This window comes from Haliotis rubra, unplaced genomic scaffold (assembly GCF_003918875.1).
Source record: "Haliotis rubra isolate DU_JTF1 unplaced genomic scaffold, ASM391887v1 Scf57, whole genome shotgun sequence".
Taxonomy (NCBI): domain Eukaryota; kingdom Metazoa; phylum Mollusca; class Gastropoda; order Lepetellida; family Haliotidae; genus Haliotis; species Haliotis rubra.
In genome coordinates, this window is record NW_025767268.1 from 420,338 (window position 1) to 440,214 (window position 19,877).

Below are 19,877 nucleotides of genomic sequence, written 5' to 3' on the forward strand. Positions count from 1 at the left end.
AGTCAGTGCAAGATCAGCACGGAGGAATTCTAACCCGGATTTTCGCGGGTCGGCAAGACAACGTGTGGGAACAATTAGTAATGTTAATAAATAACGCATACCCACTGAAGAAATAAGATTATTGAAATTTATTCCATGGTATCATTCCCACCTCAGCACTGAGTTATGTCAGGATCAAGGTAGACATTTTCCCACGTAAACAGTGTTGCTTTTATACAAACAGTCGTCATTGGTTTTCATACAATATTTTACGAACGCCTCGCAAATTGTGAGAATGCTAGAAAAATGCATTAACGAGTAGTGAGTAAGTTTAGTTTTACGCCGCACTCAGACATATTCAAGCTATATGGCGGCGGTCTGTAAATAATCGAGTCTGGACCAGACAACCAAGTGATCAACAGCATGAGCATCGATCTGCGCAATTGGGAACTGATGACATGTGTCAACCAAGCCAACGCGCCTGATCACCCGATCCCGTTAGTTGCCTCTTACAATAAGCATGGGTTACTGAAGATCAATTGTAACTCAGATCTTCACGGGGGAGAAAAACATTAAATGACTTGGTTAAAGATAAAGTCATCAGAAACATGTCCCCCATCTTTTAATGCAAAAGTATTTTCATGGGTTTTTTAATCGCGAAAACAGTTTCTGTTAGCTCATCTTCGGCCATTATGCATATTCATATCTCTTCACTCGTGACGTCATATGTAACCAGACTCGGTTACGCTGTAATAAAGTAAAGTGCATTTTTCTGTGGTTTCTGTAAATGGTACGATTGTGTGGAGGCACCGTGTCATCAAACAATGGGAAGAACCACCATTTCTTCCGTTTTCGAAGTGAAAAGACAGATTTAGGTAGGAGAAAGGTGTTGATCACTGGATTGTTTGGTCCAGTCTCGATTATTTACAGACCACCCACATATATTGTTGAGTGCGGCGTAAAACAACTAATCAACAACAAATCATATTCGATCAGCAATATAGTGTATGCACTGCATCGAATTTCATATTTTCTGTCATGATTCACAACTGACTAGCCCTTGCACATGTTTATGACGGATGCCACCGGTGATAAAGTATATGATCAGGTTCCGCAAACACCAGGTATCATCAGTATTTGAATGATCGATAAGCTCATGAATTGTGCAATCGACTTCTTTTGTTTGGGTTTGTCGATTATTTTCTGAATGTATTCCATTTTACCTGACAAAATATAACTAGAACTCTATCGCATGAACCTGATAGAGTTAACAGCGGTAGAGACTAGCATGTAAAATATTATACAAGATGCATTTAGAGGCTCAAATGTCAATGAAAACAGGATTGCTGCGATTTTCAATGGCTTTATTCTTTCAATGCGAAGTGTCGTTACAGATGACAATGCTAAATGTCTGCTTGAGACATGTAGTTACATGTGAATGTTGATCTTTACATTCTGATGAAGACAAGATTTATTTTTGTTCTTCAAATATGACGTTTTAGGATATATGGCAGTGGCATGTGATTGCTTGAGAAAACGTCCTGTTGAAATAAAACACACATCCATAGGGTAACCTATCTTCATTAGAATGTGAAGATCAGCATTTTAGCAAATTACAATATTTTTAGACTCAAAGGCTGGAGTTATATATCTAGTAGATAAGACGCTTGCTTGGTAAATACACATGACAACACTGAATACAATGGAAGAGGGTCATACAATGTATGAAGCGGAGCTGGTAGCTACAGAATACAAGACAAACACGAAAGCATGGCCAATGACAATTATAAAAACAGAAATAATATGTTTAGTCAAAAATGAAGGATCTAATGTAGATTGACAATTAACTATTAACATATTAGCCCAGGGCTAGGTCGAATTAATGTTCAATTTGTTTTTCACCCCCTCACACAGTTTATCTGAGGAATAGAGGCAACTTTTGGACTAAAGAATTAAACTTTAAGCAAGGCACTACTAAACGGTCCCAACAACCTCATATTCACAATGGGGACTGTAATGAAGTACACACAAAACTATTTAAAAAATCATTAAACCGAAAATGATCCTGTAATAACTGCAAGAACATTGAACTACCCAGAAATTATGAATACGCAGTGCCTTTTCAAAAAGAATTACATTTTGTACTCCTGATTCGCAGGTGAAGTACCGATTCCAGTGCTTTTTGGGGTCAAGTCTGGGGTGCCAACGCAAACTCTCAGAGAGGGACAATCTAACCGACCCAGCCCCCACTACTTCCACATAAATGGAAGTCTAACAACTTCTGGTCTAGAACAAGCACTTTGTGTTCCGTCTGACAGTGTTAAAAAGACACGTCCGAAAGCTCTGACAACACAATGCCTTTCAGAAAGTGGCCAAAGGTAATATGTGTTGCATTTGGGATTACACTTTCTTAGTGTACAAATACGAGGGGTGTGTTCGAATCCGAGATGGGATTTAACCCAAAACAGTACTTGAGTTCCAAATATGAACGTTTAATACCAAATAGAACATTTGTAACATTTGGCCAGAAACTTGTCAGTCTGGTGATCTCGATTGTTCTATTTCACATTGCAGTCGTTTTGTTGGGTCTGTTGAATAACAAAATGAACTTTTGAAACCTGCATGGCGATCATGACTGGAAGGTAAAACGCTCTTTGAAGGAACTCCCCTTGACGATGATGTTGTTTTCATGAATGTTACACTGACGCTTCAGACAGAGTAAATAAATGCTATAAAACCATTGTGTAATGCCAGAAAGTATAAAGCACATGTTGAAGGAAAACAGTGATATTTGTCAAACAGAGAACACGAATGATAGATAAATGTGGTAATAGATAAAAAGCAGCATCTTCGTGTGGATGATCACTCGGGATGCCATGCGGTGTATTAACCTACAACATAAGAAAACATGAATACATAATGTATCATAAGTAATGGAGTTTGAGAGAATTTTTAACACGACAAATTTGCAAATTTAATCTATTTCGATTAATTATCAGACCAAACATGTAACTATTCGCCTGAAGTCCGAATTGTCATAAGGGAATGGTGATGCCTTGATAGTTCGCGATCAGCTGCGGGGTGAGGTCAAATGGGGTTTAGCGTCATACTTAAGAATATTTCGCTCATATCACGACCTGCATGCGTGTGTATGTGTGGTTGCTTGTACTAGACTTAAGTTTTATAGTGCCAGCTCACTGCGATACCATGCCGCAGTTAAGCCTGAATACCCCATTCAGACACATTATACTAACTCCGAGCCGACCAGTCCTTGTTGTACCCATTAATGCCGAGCCCCATGGCAGTTACCAACAAGTGCCATATTTTAACGTCTTTTGGTATGACGCGGCCGGGGATCGAACCCGCGAGCTTCCCTTCTCCCGGCGGACGCTCTAACCACTACACCACGGAGGCGGTCCGATTAGCTACGAGGATTCGTTACCGATATGACAATACTGAAGGTTCTTATCCACCAGGATGCCTAAATTCGACAGGAGCGGTGGGGTAGCCCAGTGGTTAAAGCGTTCGCTCGTCACACCGAAGACCCGGGTTCGATTCCCCACATGGGTACGATGAGTGGAGCCCATTTCTGGTGTCAACCGCCGTGATATTGCTGGAATATTGCTATAAGCGGCGTAAAACTAAACTCACTCACTCACTCACCTTAATTCGTCATTCGTCACCTATTAATTCATGGCATCATAAAATAATAATTTTTAAATAACTGCATACTCCTTTCACTCATGAAAGCCATGAAATATGTTTCCTCTCCAACTAAATAAATGATTGAATGGTTTGTAAGCAGGCATCCGTGCGTGGATAATGTTGCAGCCAGCAACCCAGTTTTGTGTAACCTAGGTATTGTGGAGAGCGCTCCGACGCAACTGCATATCGATTATTTCGCACTGTATGGTGAGAGTTGTGAACCCGAGGAAGAGATGGGCACCTGATAGTTTCCATCTGACTTGTGTGTGCTGCTGACGTGGTAAGAATTTGCGGCTGTGCAGCTGATATGCAAAAGAGTGTGCAACTGTGCAGCTGAGGTTCTATGGAGCGGGAAACTGACGTGCTATAGAAGGTGTATTTGTGCAGCTGACGTACTACATAGTGTGCAGCTGGCGTGCTACAAAGCATGCAGCTGACGTGCTACAGAGCGTGCAGCTGACGAGCTGCAGAGTGTTCATCTCTTGAATTTCTCATGATACAAACAATGTTCACTGGCATTCTACATGTCATGCAATCTGCTATTTTACAGAGCTTGCAGCTGACGTAATACATAGTGTGCAGCTGACGTGCTACAGAGTGTGCAGCTGACGGACTACAGAATTTGCAGCTGACGTGGTACAGAGCGTGCAGCTCACGAGCTATAGAGCGTGCTGATGACGTGCTAAAGAATTTGCAGCTGACGTGCTACAGAAAGTGCAGCTCACGTGCTACAGAGCGTGCAGCTGACGAGCTACAGAACATGGTGATGACGTGCTACAGAGCGTGCAGCTGACGAGCTACATAGTGTGCTGATGACGTGCTGCAGAGTTTGCAGCTGACATGCTACAGAGCGTGCTGATAACGTGCTACAGAGTTTGCAGCTGACGTGCTATACAGCGTGCAGCTGACGTGCTACAGAGTTTGCAGCTGACGTGCTACAGAGCGTGCTGATGACGTGCTACAGAGTTTGCAACTGACGTGCTGCAGAGTTTGCAGCTGACGTGCTACAGAGCCTGCAGCTGACGGGCTACAGAGCGTGCTGATGAAGTGCTACAGAGTTTGCAGCTGACATGCTATAGAGTTTGCAGTTGACGTGCTACAGAGCGTGCAGCTGACGTGCTACAGAGCATAGAGCTGACGTGCTGCAGAGTTTGCAGCTGACGTGCTACAGAGTTTGCAACTGACGTGCTGCAGAGTTTGCAGCTGACGTGCTACAGAGCGTGCAGCTGACGTGCTACAGAGCGTGCTGATGACGTGCTGCAGAGTTTACAGCTGACGTGCTGCAGAGTTTGCAGCTGACGTGCTTCAGAGCCTGCAGCTGACGGGCTACAGAGCATGCAGCTGACGTGCTACAGAGCGTGCTGATGACGTGCTGCAGATTTGCAGCTGGCGTGCTACAGAGCGTGCAGCTGACGTGCTATAGAGCATGCAGCTGACGTGCTACAGAGCATGCAGCTGACGTGCTACAGAGCGTGCAGCTGACTTGCTACAGAGCATGCAGCTGACGTGCTACAGAGTGTACTGATGACGTGCTGCAGAGTTTGCAGCTGACATGCTACAGAGCGTGCTGATAACGTGCTACAGAGTTTGCAGCTGACGTGCTATAGAGCGTGCAGCTGACGTGGTGCAGAGTTTGCAGCTGACGTGCTACAGAGCGTGCTGATGACGTGCTACAGAGCGTGCAGCTGACGGGCTACAGAGCGTGCTGATGACGTGCTGCAGAATTTACAGCTGACGTGCTGCAGAGTTTGCAGCTGACGTGCTACAGAGCCTGCAGCTGACGTGCTACAGAGCGTGCTGATGACGTGCTGCAGAGTGTGCAGCTGACGTGCTACAGAGCGTGCAGCTGACGTGCTACAGAGCATGCAGCTGACGTGCTACAGAGCGTGCTGATGACGTGCTGCAGAGTTTGCAGCTGACGTGCTACAGAGCGTGCAGCTGACGTGCTATAGAGCATGCAGCTGACGTGCTACAGAGCGTGCAGCTGACTTGCTACAGATCATGCAGCTGACGTGCTACAGAGCGTGCAGCTGACGTGCTACAGAGCGTGCAGCTGACTTGCTACTGAGCATGCAGCTGACGTGCTACAGAGCGTGCAGCTGGCGAGCTACAGAGTGTGCATCTCTTGAATTTCTCGGCACGTATCCATCATGATACAAACTATGTTCACTGGCATTCTACATGTCATGCAATCTGCTGTTTTACAGACAGTGCCTTCTTACATTCTACAACTCACGCATTCAGATATTTCTGTAGATGTGATCGACGAGGGGACATGTCCGATAGGGTCCTCCACGTATACTGGTTATCGTATGTGTGTTACGTGAAGGGTGTGTTCTCATAAAAACTGTAGACTATATGAAGGGCGTGCTCGCATCTCCAGCGTGTACATGATGGATGTGTTTGTGTACGGGACGTATACATGATGCGTGTGTTCGTGCATTTGACGTGTACATAAGGCATGTATTCATATATTGGACGTGTACATGATGCGTGTTCGTGCATTTGGCGTGTACATAATGCATGTATTCATATATTGGACGTATACATGATGCGTGTGTTCATATAGAGCGTGCATCTCTTGAATTTCTCGGCACGTATCCATCATGATACAAACTATGTTCACTGGCATTCTACATGTCATGCAATCTGCTATTTTACAGAGCGTGCAGCTGACGTACTACATAGTGTGCAGCTGGCGTGCTACAGAGCGTGCAGCTGACGTGCTACAGAGTTTGCAGCTGACGTGCTATAGAGCGTGCAGCTGACGTGCTACAGAGCATGCAGCTGACGTGCTACAGAGCGTGCTGATGACGTGCTGCAGAATTTGCAGCTGACGTGCTACAGAGCGTGCAGCTGACGTGCTATAGAGCATGCAGCTGACGTGCTACAGAGCGTGCAGCTGACTTGCTACAGATCATGCAGCTGACGTGCTACAGAGCGTGCAGCTGACGTGCTACAGAGCGTGCAGCTGACTTGTTACTGAGCATGCAGCTGACGTGCTACAGAGCGTGCAGCTGGCGAGCTACAGAGTGTGCATCTCTTGAATTTCTCGGCACGTATCCATCATGATACAAACTATGTTCACTGGCATTCTACATGTCATGCAATCTGCTGTTTTACAGACAGTGCCTTCTTACATTCTACAACTCACGCATTCAGATATTTCTGTAGATGTGATCGACGAGGGGACCTGTCCGATAGGGTCCTCCACGTATACTGGTTATCGTATGTGTGTTACGTGAAGGGTGTGTTCTCATAAAAACTGTAGACTATATGAAGGGCGTGCTCGCATCTCCAGCGTGTACATGATGGATGTGTTTGTGTACGGGACGTATACATGATGCGTGTGTTCGTGCATTTGACGTGTACATCAGGCATGTATTCATATATTGGACGTGTACATGATGCGTGTTCGTGCATTTGGCGTGTACATAATGCATGTATTCATATATTGGACGTATACATGATGCGTGTGTTCATATAGAGCGTGCATCTCTTGAATTTCTCGGCACGTATCCATCATGATACAAACTATGTTCACTGGCATTCTACATGTCATGCAATCTGCTATTTTACAGAGCGTGCAGCTGACGTACTACATAGTGTGCAGCTGGCGTGCTACAGAGCGTGCAGCTGACGTGCTACAGAGTTTGCAGCTGACGTGCTATAGAGCGTGCTGATGACGTGCTACAGAGCGTGCAGCTGGCGTGCTACAGAGCATGCAGCTGACGTGCTACAGAGCGTGCAACTGACCGGCTACAGAGCGTGCTGATGACGTGCTGCAGAGTTTGCAGCTTACGTGCTACAGAGCGTGCAGCTGACGTTCTACAGAGCATGCAGCTGGCGTGCTACAGAGCATGCAGCTGACTTGCTACAGAGCGTGCAGCTGGCGAGCTGCAGAGTGTGCATCTCTTGAATTTCTCGGCACGTATCCATCATGATACAAACTATGTTCACTGGCATTCTACATGTCATGCAATCTGCTGTTTTACAGACAGTGCCTTCTTACATTCTACAACTCATGCATTCAGATATTTCTGTAGATGTGATCGACGAGGGGACATGTCCGATGATCATATTGTCCACGTATGCTGGTTATCGTATGTGTGTTACATGAAGGGTGTGTTCTCATAAAAACTGTAGACGATATGAAGGGCGTGCTCCCATCTCCAGCGTGTACATGATGGATGTGTTTGTGTACGGGACGTATACGTGATGCGTGTGTTCGTGCATTTGACGTGTACATAAGGCATGTATTCATATATTGGACGTATACATGATGCGAGTGTTCATATATTGGACGTGTATATGATGCGAGTGTTCATATATTTGACGTGTACACGATGCGTGTGTTCACATATTGGACGTATACATGATGCGTGTGTTCATATATTGGACGTGTATATGATGCGAGTGTTCATATATTAGACGTGTACATGATGCGTGTGTTCACATATTGGACGTGTACATGATGCGTGTCTTCAACTATTGGACGTTTCCATGATGCGAGTGTTCACATATTGGACGTGTATATGATGCGAGTGTTCATATATTGGACATATATATGATGCGAGTGTTCATATATTTGACGTATACATGATGCGTGTGTTCATATATTGGACTAGTACATGATGCGAGTGTTCATATATTGGACGTATAGATGATGCGTGTGTTCATATATTGGACGTGTACATGATGCCAGTGTTCATATATTGGACGTATATATGATGCAAGTGTTCATATATTGGACGTGCACATGATGCGTGTGTTCATATATTTGACGTATACATGATGCGAGTGTTCATATGTTGGACGTGTATATGATGCGAGATTTCATATATTGGAAGTATACATGATGCGAGTGTTCATATATTGGACGTATAGATGATGCGTGTGTTCATATATTGGACGTGTACATGATGCCAGTGTTCATATATTGGACGTATATATGATGCAAGTGTTCATATATTGGACGTGCACATGATGCGTGTGTTCATATATTTGACGTATACATGATGCGAGTGTTCATATGTTGGACGTATATATGATGCGAGATTTCATATATTGGAAGTATACATGATGCGAGTGTTTATATATTTGACGTATACATGATGCGAGTTTTCATATATTGGAAGTTTACCATGATGCGTGTGTTCACATATTGGACGTGTACATGATGCGTGTGTTCACATATTGGACGTGTATATGATGCGAGTGTTCATATATTGGACATCTACATGATGCAAGTGTTCATATATTTGACGTATACATGATGCGTGTGTTCATATATTGGACGTGTACATGATGCGAGTGTTCATATATTGGACGGGTACATGATGCGAGTGTTCATATATTGGACTAGTACATGATGCGAGTGTTCATATATTGGACGTGTACATGATGCCATTGTTCATATATTGGACGTATATATGATGCGTGTGTTCATATATTGGACGTGCACATGATGCGTGTGTTCATATATTTGACGTATACATGATGCGAGTGTTCATATGTTGGACGTGTATATGATGCGAGATTTCATATATTGGAAGTATACATGATGCGAGTGTTTATATATTTGACGTATACATGATGCGAGGGTTCACATATACTGGACGTATACATGATGCGAGTTTTCATATATTGGAAGTTTACCATGATGCGAGTGTTCATATATTGGACGTGTATATTATGCGAGTGTTCATATATTGGACGTGTACATGATGCGTGTGTTCATATATTGGACGTGTACATGATGCGTGTTCATATATTGGACGTGTACATTATGCGAGTGTTCATATATTGGACGTATACATGGTGCGTGTGTTCACATATTGGACGTGTACATGATGCGTGTGTTCATATTTTGGACGTGTACATGATGTGTGTTCATATATTGGACGTGTACATGATGCGAGTGTTCATATGTTGGACGTATATATGATTCGAGTTTTCATATATTGGACGTATACATGATGCGCGTGTTCGTGCATTTGAAGTATACATGATGCGAGTGTTCATATATTTGACGTATACATGATGCGTGTGTTCACATATTGGACGTGTACATGATGCGTGTGTTCATATTTTGGACGTGTACATGATGCGTGTTCATATATTGGACGTGTACATGATGCGAGTGTTCATATATTGGACGTGCACATGACGCGTGTGTTCACATATTGGACGTGTACATGATGCGTGTGTTCATATTTTGGACGTGTACATGATGCGAGTGTTCATATATTGGACGTATACATGATGCGAGTGTTCATATATTGGACGCGTACATGATGCGAGTGTTCACATATTGAACGTATATATGATGCGAGTGTTCATATATTGGACGTGTACATGATGCGTGTGTTCATATATGTGACGTAAACATGATGCGAGTGTTCATATATTGGACGTATACATGATGCGAGTGTTCATATATTTGACGTATACATGATGCGAGTGTTCATATATTGGACGTATACATGATGCGAGTGTTCATATATTGAACGTATATATGATGCGAGTGTTCATATATTGGACGTGTACATGATGCGAGTGTTCATATATTGGACGTGTACATGATGCGAGTGTTCACATATTGGACGTATATATGATGCGAGTGTTCATATATTGGACGTGTACATGATGCGTGTGTTCACATATTGGACGTGTACATGATGCGTGTGTTCATATATTGTACGTGTACATGATGCAAGTGTTCATATATTTGACGTATACATGATGCGAGTGTTCACATATTGGACGTGTACATGATGCGTGTGTTCATATTTTGGACGTGTACATGATGCGTGTTCATATATTGGACTAGTACATGATGCGAGTCTTCATATATTGGACGTGTACATGATGCGTGTGTTCACATATTGGACGTGTACATGATGCGTGTGTTCACATATTGGACGTGTATATGATGCGAGTGTTCATATATTGGACATCTACATGATGCAAGTGTTCATATATTTGACGTATACATGATGCGTGTGTTCATATATTGGACGTGTACATGATGCGAGTGTTCATATATTGGACGGGTACATGATGCGAGTGTTCATATATTGGACTAGTACATGATGCGAGTGTTCATATATTGGACGTGTACATGATGCCATTGTTCATATATTGGACGTATATATGATGCGTGTGTTCATATATTGGACGTGCACATGATGCGTGTGTTCATATATTTGATGTATACATGATGCGAGTGTTCATATGTTGGACGTGTATATGATGCGAGATTTCATATATTGGAAGTATACATGATGCGAGTGTTTATATATTTGACGTATACATGATGCGAGGGTTCACATATACTGGACGTATACATGATGCGAGTTTTCATATATTGGAAGTTTACCATGATGCGAGTGTTCATATATTGGACGTGTATATTATGCGAGTGTTCATATATTGGACGTGTACATGATGCGTGTGTTCATATATTGGACGTGTACATGATGCGTGTTCATATATTGGACGTGTACATTATGCGTGTGTTCGTGCATTTGAAGTATACATGATGCGAGTGTTCATATATTTGACGTATACATGATGCGAGTGTTCACATATTGGACGTGTACATGATGCGTGTGTTCATATTTTGGACGTGTACATGATGCGTGTTCATATATTGGACGTGTACATGATGCGTGTGTTCACATATTGGACGTGTACATGATGCGTGTGTTCATATTTTGGACGTGTACATGATGCGAGTGTTCATATATTGGACGTATACATGATGCGAGTGTTCATATATTGGACGCGTACATGATGCGAGTGTTCACATATTGAACGTATATATGATGCGAGTGTTCATATATTGGACGTGTACATGATGCGTGTGTTCATATATGTGACGTAAACATGATGCGAGTGTTCATATATTGGACGTATACATGATGCGAGTGTTCATATATTTGACGTATACATGATGCGAGTGTTCATATATTGGACGTATACATGATGCGAGTGTTCATATATTGAACGTATATATGATGCGAGTGTTCATATATTGGACGTGTACATGATGCGAGTGTTCATATATTGGACGTGTACATGATGCGAGTGTTCACATATTGGACGTATACATGATGCGAGTGTTCATATATTGGACGTGTACATGATGCGTGTGTTCACATATTGGACGTGTACATGATGCGTGTGTTCATATATTGTACGTGTACATGATGCAAGTGTTCATATATTTGACGTATACATGATGCGAGTGTTCACATATTGGACGTGTACATGATGCGTGTGTTCATATTTTGGACTAGTACATGATGCGTGTTCATATATTGGACTAGTACATGATGCGAGTGTTCATATATTGGACGTGTACATGATGCGTGTGTTCACATATTGGACGTGTACATGATGCGTGTGTTCATATTTTGGACGTGTACATGATGCGAGTGTTCATATATTGGACGTGTACATGATGCGAGTGTTCATATATTGGACGTATACATGATGCGAGTGTTCATATATTGAACGTATATATGATTCGAGTTTTCATATATTGGACGTGCACATGATGCGTGTGTTCATATATGTGACGTATACATGATGCGAGTGTTCATATGTTGGACGTGTATATGATGCGAGTTTTCATATATTGGACGTGTACATGATGCGTGTGTTCATATATGTGACGTAAACATGATGCGAGTGTTCATATATTGGACGTATACATGATGCGAGTGTTCATATATTTGACGTATACATGATGCGAGTGTTCATATATTGGACGTATACATGATGCGAGTGTTCATATATTGGACGTATATATGATGCGAGTGTTCATATATTGGACGTGTACATGATGCGAGTGTTCATATATTGGACGTGTACATGATGCGAGTGTTCACATATTGGACGTATATATGATGCGAGTGTTCATATATTGGACGTGTACATGATGCGTGTTCATATATTGGACGTGTACATGATGCGTGTTCATATATTGTACGTGTACATGATGCAAGTGTTCATATATTTGACGTATACATGATGCGAAGTGTTCACATATTGGACGTGTACATGATGCGTGTGTTCATATTTTGGACGTGTACATGATGCGTGTTCATATATTGGACTAGTACATGATGCGAGTCTTCATATATTGGACGTGTACATGATGCGTGTGTTCATATTGGACGTGTACATGATGCGTGTTCATATTTTGGACGTGTACATGATGCGAGTGTTCATATATTGGACGTGTACATGATGCGAGTGTTCATATATTGGACGTATACATGATGCGAGTGTTCATATATTGAACGTATATATGATTCGAGTTTTCATATATTGGACGTGCACATGATGCGTGTGTTCATATATGTGACGTATACATGATGCGAGTGTTCATATGTTGGACGTGTATATGATGCGAGTTTTCATATATTGGAAGTATACATGATGCGAGTGTTCATATATTTGTCGTATACATGATGCGAGTGTTCATATTTTGGACGTGTACATGATGCGTGTTCATATATTGGACGTATACATGATGCGAGTGTTCATATATTGGACGTGTACATGATGCGATGTATTCATATATTGGACGTGTACATGATGGTTGTGCTCACATATTGGGCGTGTACATTATCGGTGTGGTCGACTATTTAACATGTATTTTTGATTGAAACATATTTTATTCAATTAAGAAACGGATTGGGCACAAGTTATCCAACTTAAATAAGCCCTCTCCACATAGTTACAAGTGTATATTACAAAAGAGTTCAACAAGAGGCAGACAAAGGGTATAGATATGTACGTTATGGCTGTATGTGTATTACATGTATATGATATGATGGGGTTGTTCAAATCACTGGATGAGTTCAACATTTAATTGGACGCATTAGACGTGTAGACCATGCGCATACACACATATTGAACGACGTGTACAAGTGTGTTCAAACCAGTGAACGTGAACATTATAGGTGGACACACACATTCACACAGATTGTGCATTTACAAGGAAGTTGTTTTAACATATTGAGCGTGTACATGACAGTTATGTTCACAAATTGGGCGTGTATATGACAGTAGTGTTCACATATTGGGGTGTACATGGCAGATATGTTCACATATTGGGCGTGTACGTGACAGTTGTGTTCACATATTGGGCGTGTACATGACAGGCGTGTTCACATATTGGGCGTGTACATGACAGTAGTGTTCACATATTGGGCGTGTACATGACAGTTGTGTTCACATATTGAGCGTGTACAGTACAGTTATTTTCTCATACTGGGCGTGTATATGACAGGTGTGTTCACATATTGGGCGTGTACATGACAGTTATGCTCACATATTGCGTGTGTACATGACAGTTGTGTTCACATATGAGCGTGTACATGACAGCTATGTTCTCATATTGGGCGTGTACATGACAGTTATGTTCACATATTTGGCGTGTACATGACAGTTGTGTTCACAAATTTGGCGTGTATATGACAGTTGTGTTCACATATTGAGGGTGTACATGACAGTTATGTTCACATATGTAGAGTTTATATGACAGTTGTGTTCATATATTGGGCGTGTACATGACAGTTGTGGTCATATATTGAGCGTGTACATGACTGTTATGTTTACATATTTGGCGTGTATATGACAGGCGTGTTCGCATATTTGGCGTGTACATGACAGTTGTTTTCACCATATTGAGCGTGTACATGACAGGTGTTTTCACATATTGGAAGTGTACATGATGCGTGTGTTCACATATTGGGCGTGTACATGACAGTTGTGTTCACATATTAGGCGTGAACATGACAGGTGTGTTCACATATTTGGCCTGTACATGACTGCTGTGTTCACATATTGGGCGTGAACTTGACAGTTGTGTTCACATATTGGGCATGTACATGACAGTTGTGTTCACATATTGGGCGTGTACATGACAGTTATGTTCACATATTGGGCGTGTACATGACAGTTATGTTCACATATTGGGCCTGTACATGACAGTTGTGTTCATATATTGGGCGTGTATATGACAGTTGTGTTCACATATGAGCGTGTACATGACAGTTATGTTCACATATTTGGCGTGTACATGATAGTTGTGTTCACATATGAGCGTGTACATGACAGTTATGTTCACATATTGAGCGTGTACATGACAGTTGTGTTCATATATTGGGCATGTACAATACAGTTATGGTCTCATATTGGGCGTGTCCATGACAGATGTCTTCACATATTGGGCGTGTACATGACAGTTGTGTTCACATATTGGACGTGTACATGACAGTTGTGTTCACATATGAGCGTGCACATGACAGTTATGTTCACATATTGGGCGTGTACATGACAGTTGTGTTCATATATTGGGCGTGTACATGACAGTTATGTTCACATATTGAGCTTGTACATGACAGCTGTGTTCAAATTTGGTGTGTACATGACAGTTCTGTTCACATTCTGAGCGTGTAGATGACAGTTGTGTTCACATATATGGCGTGTACATGACAGTTATGTTCACATATTGAGCTTGTACATGACAGCTGTGTTCACATATTTGGTGTGTACATGACAGTTCTGTTCACATTCTGAGCGTGTAGATGACAGTTGTGTTCACATATATGGCGTGTACATGACAGTTATGTTCACATATTGGGAGTGTACATGACAGTTGTGTTCACATATGAGCGTGTACATGACAGTTATGTTCACATATTGAGCTTGTACATGACAGCTGTGTTCACATATTGAGCGTGTACATGTCAGTTCTGTTCACATTTTGAGCGTGTAGATGACAGTTGTGTTCACATATATGGCGTGTACATGACAGGTGTGTTCACATATTTGGCGTGTACATGACAGTAGTGTTCACATATGTGGCGTTTATATGACAGCTGTGTTCATATATTGGGCGTGTACATGACAGTTGTGTTCACATATTGGGCGTGTACATGACAGTTATGTTCACATATCGAGTGTGCATATGACAGGCGTGTTCACATATTGGGCGTGTACATGACTGTTATGTTCACATATTGGGCGTGTATATGACAGGCGTGTTCACATATTTGGCGTGTACATGACAGTTGTTTTCACCATATTGAGCGTGTACATGACATGTGTTTTCACATATTGGAAGTGTACATGATGCGTGTGTTCACATATTGGGCGTGTACATGACAGGTGTGTTCACATATTTGGCCTGTACATGACTGCTGTGTTCACATATTGGGCGTGTACATGACAGGCGTGTTCACATATTGGGCGTGTACATGACAGTTGTGTTTCACATATTGAGCGTGAACTTGACAGTTGTGTTCACATATTGGGCGTGTACATGACAGTTGTGTTCACATATGAGCGTGTACATGACAGTTATGTTCACATATTGAGCTTGTACATGACAGCTGTTTTCACATATTTGGCGTGTACATGACAGTTGTGTTCACATATTGAGCGTGTACATGACAGTTGTGTTCACATATGGCGTGTACATGACAGTTGTGTTCACATATTGGGCGTGTACATGACAGTTGTGTTCACATATTGGGCGTGTACATGACAGTTGTGTTCACATATTGGGCGTGTACATGACAGTTGTGTTCACATATTGAGCGTGTACATGACAGTTATGTTCACATATTGGGCGTGTACATGACAGCTGTTTTCACATATTGGGCGTGTACATGACAGGCGTGTTCACATATTGGGCGTGTACATGACAGTAGTGTTCACATATTGGGCGTGTACATGACAGTTGTGTTCACATATTGGGCGTGTACATGACAGTTATGTTCACATATTGGGCGTGTATATGACAGTTGTGTTCACATATTGGGCGTGTACATGACAGTTGTGTTCACATATTGGGCGTGTACATGACAGTTGTGTTCACATATTGAGCGTGTACATGACAGTTATGTTCACATATTTGGCGTGTACATGACAGTTATGTTCACATATTTGGCGTGTACATGACAGTTGTGTTCACATATTGAGGGTGTACATGACAGTTATGTTCACATATTTGAGTTTATATGACAGTTGTGTTCACATATTGGGCGTGTACATGACAGTTGTGTTCATATATTGGGCGTGTACATGACAGTTATGTTCACATATTTGGCGTGTATATGACAGTTGTGTTCACATATTTGGCGTGTACATGACAGTTGTTTTCACCATATTGAGCGTGTACATGACAGGTGTTTTCACATATTGGAAGTGTACATGATGCGTGTGTTCACATATTGGGCGTGTACATGACAGTTGTGTTCACATATTAGGCGTGAACATGACAGGTGTGTTCACATATTTGGCGTGTACATGACAGTTGTGTTCACATATTGGGCGTGAACATGACAGTTGTGTTCACATATTGGGCGTGTACATGACAGTTGTGTTCACATATTGGGCGTGTACATGACAGTTATGTTCACATATTGGGCGTGTACATGACAGTTATGTTCACATATTGGGCGTGTACATGACAGTTGTGTTCACATATTGGGCGTGTATATGACAGTTGTGTTCACATATTTGGCGTGTGTACATGAGTTATGTTCACATATTTGGCGTGTACATGACAGTTGTGTTCACATATTTGGCGTGGTACATGGCAGTTATGTTCACATATTTGGCGTATATATGACAGGTGTGTTCACATATTGGGCGTGTACATGACAGTTATGTTCACATATTGGGCATGTACATGACAGCTGTGTTCACATATATGGCGTGTACATGACAGGTGTGTTCACAGATTGGGCGTGTACATGACAGTAGTGTTCACATATTGGGCGTGTACATGACAGTTATGTTCACATATGTGGCGTGTACATGACAGTTGTGTTCACATATTGGGCATGTACATGGCAGTTATGTTCACATATTAAGTGTGCATATGACTGGCGTGTTCACATATTTGGCGTGTACATGACTGTTATGTTCACATATTTGGCGTGTATATGACAGACGTGTTCACATATTTGGCGTGTACCTGACAGTTGTTTTCACCATATTGAGCGTGTACATGACAGGTGTTTTCACTTATTGGAAGTGTACATGATGCGTGTGTTCACATATTGGGCGTGTACATGACAGTTATGTTCACATATTGAGCTTGTACATGACAGTTATGTTCACATATTTGACGTGTAAATGACAGTTGTGTTCACATATTTGGCGTGTAAATGACAGTTGTGTTAACATATGAGCGTGTACATGACAGCTGTTTTCACATATGGGGCGTGTACATGACAGTTGTGTTCACATATTGAGCGTGTACATGACAGTTGTGTTCACATATATGGCGTGTACATGATAGGTGTGTTCACATATTTGGCGTGTACATGACAGTAGTGTTCACATATGGGGCGTGTACATGACAGTTATGTTCACATATGAGGCGTTTATATGACAGTTGTGTTCATATATTGGGCGTGTACATGACAGTTGTGTTCACATATTGGACGTGTACATGGCAGTTATGTTCACATATTAAGCGTGCATATGACTGGCGTGTTCACATATTGGGCGTGTACATGACAGTTATGCTCACATATTTGGCGTGTACATGACAGTTGTGTTCATATATTGGGCGTGTACATGACAGTTATGTTCACATATTGGGCGTGTACATGACTGCTGTGTTCACATATTGGGCGTGTACATGACTGCTGTGTTCACATATTGGGCGTGTACATGACAGTCGTGTTTCACATATTCAGTGTGAACTTGACAGTTCTGTTCACATATTTGGCGTGTACATGACATTTGTGTTCTCATATGAGCGTGTACATGACAGTTATATTCACATATTGAGCTTGTACATGACAGCTGTTTTCTCATATTTGGCGTGTACATGACAGTTGTGTTCACAAATTTGGCGTGTATATGACAGTTGTGTTCACATATTGAGGGTGTACATGACAGTTATGTTCACATATGTAGAGTTTATATGACAGTTGTGTTCATATATTGGGCGTGTACATGACAGTTGTGGTCATATATTGAGCATGTACGTGGCAGTTATGTTCACATATTTGGCGTATATATGACAGGTGTGTTCACATATTGGGCGTGTACATGACAGTTATGTTCACATATTGGGCATGTACATGACAGTTGTGTTCACATATATGGCATGTACATGACAGTTGTGTTCACATATATGGCATGTACATGACAGTAGTGTTCACATATTTGGCGTGTATATGACAGTTGTGTTCATATATTGGGCGTGTACATGACAGTTGTGTTCACATATTGGGCGTGTACATGGCAGTTATGTTCACATATTTGGCGTGTACCTGACAGTTGTTTTCACCATATTGAGCGTGTACATGACAGGTGTTTTCACTTATTGGAAGTGTACATGATGCGTTCACATATTGGGCGTGTAAATGACAGTTGTGTTAACATATGAGCGTGTACATGACAGTTATGTTCACATATTGAGCTTGTACATGACAGCTGTTTTCACATATGGGGCGTGTACATGACAGTTGTGTTCACATATTGAGCGTGTACATGACAGTTGTGTTCACATATATGGCGTGTACATGATAGGTGTGTTCACATATTGGGCGTGTACATGACAGTAGTGTTCACATATTTGGCGTGTACATGACAGTTATGTTCACATATTTGGCGTTTATATGACAGTTGTGTTCATATATTGGGCGTTTACATGACAGTTGTGTTCACATATTGGACGTGTACATGGCAGTTATGTTCACATATTAAGCGTGCATATGGCAGTTATGTTCACATATTAAGCGTGCATATGACTGGCGTGTTCACATATTGGGCGTGTACATGACTGTTATGTTCACATATTTGGCGTGTATATGACAGACGTGTTCACATATTTGGCGTGTACCTGACAGTTGTTTTCACCATATTGAGCGTGTACATGACAGGTGTTTTCACATATTGGAAGTGTACATGATGCGTGTGTTCACATATTGGGCGTGTACATGACAGTTGTGTTCACATATTAAGCGTACATGACAGGTGTGTTCACATATTTGGCGTGTACATGACTGCTGTGTTCACATATTGGGCGTGTACATGACAGGCGTGTTCACATATTGGGCGTGTACATAACAGTTGTGTTTCACATATTGAGCATGAACTTGACAGTTGTGTTCACATATTGGGCGTGTACATGACAATTGTGTTCA

At 41.8% G+C, this 19,877-nt stretch overlaps 1 protein-coding gene across 1 annotated transcript in view; it reads right to left on the minus strand.

Annotated features, from left to right (window-relative positions):
- Window positions 1–1,326: 1,326 nt before the first annotated feature.
- LOC124254323 (GLIPR1-like protein 1) overlaps window positions 1,327–19,877 on the minus strand; it is a 51,093-nt gene continuing 32,542 nt past the window's right edge. The window contains exon 7 of the mRNA XM_046688247.1: window positions 1,327–2,870. Coding sequence (XP_046544203.1) covers window positions 2,866–2,870 — 5 coding nt within the window. The 3' untranslated portion in view covers window positions 1,327–2,865. The remainder of the gene's footprint in view (window positions 2,871–19,877) is intronic.